This window comes from Carettochelys insculpta, chromosome 3 (genome assembly GCF_033958435.1).
Source record: "Carettochelys insculpta isolate YL-2023 chromosome 3, ASM3395843v1, whole genome shotgun sequence".
Lineage (NCBI taxonomy): Eukaryota > Metazoa > Chordata > Testudines > Carettochelyidae > Carettochelys > Carettochelys insculpta.
The window spans coordinates 200,548,399-200,554,431 of record NC_134139.1 but is presented as its reverse complement, the minus strand read 5'-3'; the positions used below and the strand labels follow the sequence as shown (position 1 = coordinate 200,554,431).

The 6,033-nt window shown below is 42.9% G+C and overlaps 1 protein-coding gene across 1 annotated transcript in view; it reads right to left on the bottom strand.

Annotated features, from left to right (window-relative positions):
* Nucleotides 1–435: 435 nt before the first annotated feature.
* The window catches only part of LOC142010742 (interleukin-17F-like), a 60,987-nt gene continuing 55,389 nt past the window's right edge, over nt 436–6,033 (bottom strand). Inside the window, exons 2-3 of the mRNA XM_074989156.1 lie at nt 2,147–2,413; nt 436–670 (exon numbers count right to left, since the gene is read on the bottom strand). Of these exons, the coding sequence (XP_074845257.1) occupies nt 436–670; nt 2,147–2,413 (502 nt within the window). The remainder of the gene's footprint in view (nt 671–2,146; nt 2,414–6,033) is intronic.

Sequence of the window (6,033 nt, the reverse complement as noted above, 5' to 3'; positions counted from 1 at the left end):
TGGATTTGAGGTTGATTTTTTTTCCAAGGCTTTGATTCACTTTAGAGCGAGTCAAAATGGTTTGAATTTTGAAATAGAAAAAAGCAAATGGGGAAAATGTGGATATCAAATTGATTTTTTTTTTTACCCTTTTATCTCCCACCTATGGATTGGGTTGAATTTTGAAATTAGAATTTCAAAATCCTGGGGAAGATTTTAAAAAGTAATTGTGTCCCACCCTGCCCCCCTCCCCCCCTTCTATTTTTTTGTTCATTTGTCCTTGAATCTGACTATTTATCATGCTCTAGCCCAGTCCTAGTGAAATGAGTAGAAAGACTGCAACTCTTTTCACTGGGAGTTGGATCAGGCCCTTTGTTAAATGTGAGACCCCTGGGTACCATTGGAATGGCTAATTCTCCATTTGGTTTTCTTCTTCTGACCTGCTGGCTTCTCGTACTACAGGTAGTGGATGATGGGCCTGGCACAGGTGCAGCCCACAGTGATCAACTTTTTTTCCAGCCGGTAGGCATGCTGGCAGCCTCTCTGTTCCCGTCGGAGAACAAGGATCTCGTGTTGGATGGGGATGGAGTTCATGCTGTAGTCCTCCTGACCTGCAGAGTCCACACAGCTGTAATGGCGGCACTTGGCCTGAGAGATCACTTGGGGAAACCGGTTTGGATCATTGTCGATGCTGTGAAACAAGACACGCAGAATGCATAAGTCGATCTGGAAGCATGGCCAGATGGGCCTGAAACAGCAGGGCTTTCAGCTCAGGTCCTAAGCTAATCCTTACTCAGTCATCGCCCAGCCATTATCTGCAAACACCTCCCTGAGAGGCACTTTTTCCTAAGAATCACAGAGTTAGCGGATGCTGGGTCAACCTCTGAGCTCCTGCAAAGCTCAGTGACTTCCTGAGGCCGATTAGTTGCCAAGGGAATTTTTGCCTGAATGAGGATTCATTAACGGTGTACGAAGAAAGAAAAGCAGAGACAGCTCAATGGTTTGAGCACTGGCCTGCTGCATCCAGTGTGTGCGGTCACTCTGTGAGGAGGCTATTTAGGGATCTGGTGCAAATAGATTTCAAAAACATTCTAATCTCTAACTTTCAGGGGGCAGGGATAGCTCAGTGGTTTGCACATTGGCCTGCTAAACCCATAGTTGTGAGCCCAATCCTTCAGGTGGACATTTAGGGATCTGGGGCCAAAAGATTCAAAACAAAGGCAGGGGTGGTGCTGGGTCCTGCCAAGAGGGCAGGGGACTGGACAAAACAACCTCCCAAGGTTGCTTCCAGTTCTATGAGATGTGTAACTCCATATGTTATTTTTTTATTTTTTTAAGACTTCAGCATTTGTCTCAGCATTCTCAAAACCCCTAGTGTCCCATTGAGATCAAGGGCAAAATGCTCTCTGACATCCAGGGTGCAAGACTAAGCCCTTGGTGCCTTTTGCTGGATTTGCTGAGGCAGGATATGCACTCAGATATGTCAAACCAGAAATGGCCCTGAAAAAAGGGTCATGATAAATCCGAAAGCTAATTCGTGTTCTAACAGTAGAATTGAGTTGGATGTTCTTTTTGTTCATTCTTTGTACAGCTCCTAGCACAAGAGGCTCTTAGGCCATTATCTTAAGTGGCTCTTAAGTACTACTAGGTGCAAATACAGGTTGAACACCTATAATCGGTAACTCTCTCATATGGCAGCATCCATAATCCGGCATGATTTTAGTTAGCCACATGATCACTTAGCCTGGGTGTGGCCAAGCTTCTCATTGTCCCATAAAGTTTATTTACAGCCACCAGTCCTGGGTCTCAGTGTTCTGTGCTGTTCTTTAGCTGTAATTTACCCCAAATGTCTTCTAAGAGCCCAATAAACAGTGGAAGTGTTGATAATGTGCTAGACAATATTGACCTATTGTGATCTGGCAAATTCTCTCTTTTGGCACCAGTCAGATCCTGAGGGTGCCAAACTAGAGAGGTTCAATCTGTACATAATAATAATAATAATAATCTGGTTATTATTTTTGCATGAAGAATCTGACCATCAGCACATGGGCTGGCAGCTCAAATTTAATATTTCTGGATACTGTTAGTGCAACATTTCCTCTGTATTCCTAAGCAGCGCGTTGGAAAAGCCTGATGCATTTCCAGACAGTAAGAAAGTGAACTGTACCTGTAATCCCAGGGAGATATAGACCGATTACTGACATCATGAACCACTTTGGTAGCATGCTGGGTGCTACTGATGCTTATGTCAACTTTCACACTTAGAGGGAATCTAGAATCCTTTTGTGTTGGGCAATCATCACCCTTTTGATCATCAGTGCCTCTCTCCTGATTGGATCCTGGCTGTATGGCCATTCCGTGGACTGACTTCTTAGCCAAGAGCACCAGGCTCAGCATTAACAGCAGAGAATGGAACTGAAACAGAGAAACACCACTATTAGTTAGCACAGAACACAGGAATATTTATACCCTGAAACTCCTGAAACTCAATTCTTGGCTTGGGGGGTCTTGTGCTTGGTCAACTTTGCTTGTGGATGAACAAAGTTATAATTCATTCACAGAAACCTTCCGTATCTAGAGAACCTATGGCAATGGTCTTGCCAATTTTTATAAGATATATGCACTTGTAAACATCTAAGATACATACAATAAATTCATAAGAAGATGCGAACCTCTGCAAAAGTACAGCAGAGTGTAGGTTAGTGTTCATGACAGGGAGCAAGGAATCCTCTTTCCAGCCCATGTTCTGCTGGTGTAAATTAGAACTGCTCCATTAACATCTGTGGACTTTGACCATTTGCACAAGCAGATAATTTGCTTCCCCCCGACTCCAAATTTTGTGCAGATACAACTTGTCAATGGCTGAAGGTAAAACTATCAAACTTATTTTGTTCTGGTATCAGAGGGGGAGCCATGTTAGTCTGTATCCACAAAAATGAGAAGTCCTTGGCACCTTATAGACTAACACATTTTTGGACCATAAACTTTCATGTGTGAAGTGGGTCTTTGCCCATGAAAGCTTATGCTGCAAAAAATCTGTTAGTCTGCAGGGTGCCACAGGACTTCTTGTTGTTATAGTTTGCTCTGTTGATCTCACTGAGACTAAATCATATTAAATAAAGTCTGAAAACCATAAGTTCTTTGACAATAAATTAGTATTAGAAATTCCAGGTTGTATTAAATTATAAATAATCTAAACTAACAAATAATTTCATAGAAAGGAATGCTACTCAGAGAAATAAGCACTAGGAGACATAGCAAGATTGAGTTTGCAACCTTATTTTCATTTCCTGACTTTAGCATACATGAGGTGTCAAAGTTAATATTAAACTAGTGCTAGTCTTGTGCATGGAAGATAATATCTCCTAATAATCCACAATAGCAGCCACAACATACTAGTGATTCTGATTCTAAACATTAGAATAAAAAAGATTTAGGTTTGATATTATTTATATTTTCAGTTGATTAGTGATATCACATAGCAGCAATCGCTGTGGTTTCCTTGTTTACTTTTAAGGTATGACATTTTTAACAGTGAAGAAAAAAAAGAAATACCCAAACAAAAACCTAAGTTGACCACACATACCAGTAATTAATAAAAGAAAAATTACTAAAAAGTTGGACTTATCCTCAAAATGAACATTAAAATTCAGTAATAGAGAATTACAATGAAAAGAACTGTAAATATTTTGGCTGTCTACACTTGCATTCCTCTTTTGGAAGAGGAATGCAAATAAGGGAACTTGAAAATGCAAATAAGGCACTGGACTTACATATCTCATACTGCATTTACATAATCTCTTTTCAGAAAAGATTCTTTCAAAATTAAAAAGCAGTGTAGACTGGGCTCTTTCAAAAATAAACCCCATCTTCTGCTTGCTCTGGGGCAGATTTGAACAGGCAACTTCTGGATTTTAGGACAGGCCCCACTACAGCTTGATCTAAAGGCCCATTGCCTTACTGTCTAGACTGTAGAGGACACCTATTATTTGCTGTGAACTGGTCTAGGTACCACTGCATGGGACCCTTAACCACACATAGGTTACAGAGACACAGCCTTTAAGTTGCAAAAATGCTCAGTGGTGGTGCTAAATAACCTTTATTCTGCCCTGCAATGATGCTCTTCAATAGCTATATGTTTTAGTATTTGCTGGTCCCAATTTAGATTCAAATAATTTTTAAAAATAAAGTTAGGATCAGTTCATATACAAATATCTGTTAAAATAATGTTTGTTACAATCAAATTTAACAAGCAAAGCTAGCACTTACCCATGTAGCACTTCTTGTAAAAGTCATTGTATTGCAGTCTCTCTTACTTTCTCTGATGTGGATATGGACTATTTTCAACCGATTCTGTCTGTGTGCATGATCTTCAAGGCTTTTTATAAGGGCTTTTCTGACTGCCGTAGTTTCCATTGCAGCTAATGGTCTTTCCCAACCTTATTTCTTGGACTATGACTTAATTTTACAAAAAACTTCCACTCCATAGAGGTATCATGTAAGAACGGAAGAGGAAATGATTTGCTGTGGTAAGTGGCAAACTGTGCTAATACTTCACCTGAAAACCCCCTTTGACTTCAAGGATTTTGAGTATAACCTCTCCTAAGTAATGAATGAATGTCATCAGTTTGGAATATTTGCATAATTTGCTTCTTTTCTGGAAAAAAATGGAGACAGACACAAAATCGTTATGCTGCATTGATCAGAAATAAGGTCAGGCTCGAACTGAATTCAGGTAACTGTGGTTATTTAATCAAATATAGGTTGAGTTTCTCAGTGGTCTTCCCTAGCCACACATATCACAGAAGCTGTAATGGCACAGAAATTAGTAATTGCCAGAGTAGATTCTATCCAGGGTCCATCTAGGCCAAAGTCCTTTCTCTTGCAGGGAAGGGTACAACCCACCTGAAGCAGACATTTCTGTGAGAACCTTCCCCAAAGGAAATTTTCCTCCTGTCTCCCAATAGTTATTAGAGTCTGGACAAACAAATCCCTTGCCAAATACTTGGTGTCTTTTCAAATTTACTCTTATCACTCAGGGTAGTCTTGTTACCTATATACATTCTTTTTCAAGCCTGCTAAGATCTTGGCTCCTATTAGAGACTGTGGTAATGAGCTCTGCAGACTAATGATGCATTATGTGAAAACCTAATTCCTATTTTGAATTCACCAGCCTCCCATTTCATTGACTTTTGAGTGAGGGGGAAAAGAAATTTTCAGTCTTTCTGTATCCCATTTATTATTTTGTATCTATCTAGCTAGCCTGTATCTGACCCTGAGTCTTGGGGCTCCCCAGCATCAGGCCCATGGCAGGGTGGAGGGTGTAGAGCCACAAGCCTCGCAGGCCAGAGACAGGCAAGCTGGAGCTGCACTGGGTGAGACCCCCCACATCACCCCGACCTGACATTCACGCCTGCTCCTGCACCCCCTCCCACCCCTACCTGCACCCCTCCTGCTCAGACCTCCTCCCCCGCTCCTGCATCCCCTCATACCAGTCTTTCATACCACTCCCAACCAGACTCCCTCTCCAAGCTGCTCCTGAACCCCCTCCTGCCCGGAACCCACACCTCAAGCCCACTTCTGCACCTCAGTGCCTCCCAGGTGGTCCACCCCCAGCCCTCTCTTGCACCCTACCACCTTCCCAGACCTCCCAACTCCCAGCCCCACTCTTCATCCTCTCTCCCCCACAGAACCCAGACCGCAAGCCTGCTCCTGCGCCCTACTCTCTCCCGGATTGCCCACGCCAGCCTGCTTCTGCACACTGCCACCCTCCCAGACCTCAACCCCCTGCCCACAGCAGCAGCATCCCTCCCACCCGGATCCCACACCTGAAGCCTGCTTCCTGGCAGCCCCCTCCCACATGGCCCCTCATTTTAGGCCCACTCCAGTGCCTATGATTTCCAAGACCAGCATCTGATGAAGTGAGTCTGTGCTCACGAAAGCTCATGCTCAAAACTTTTCTGTTAGTCTATAAAGTGCCACAGGACCTTCGTTGCTGTTACAGATCCAGACTGACACGGCTACCCCTCCGATCCAGTGCCCAGAGGTCCCCCC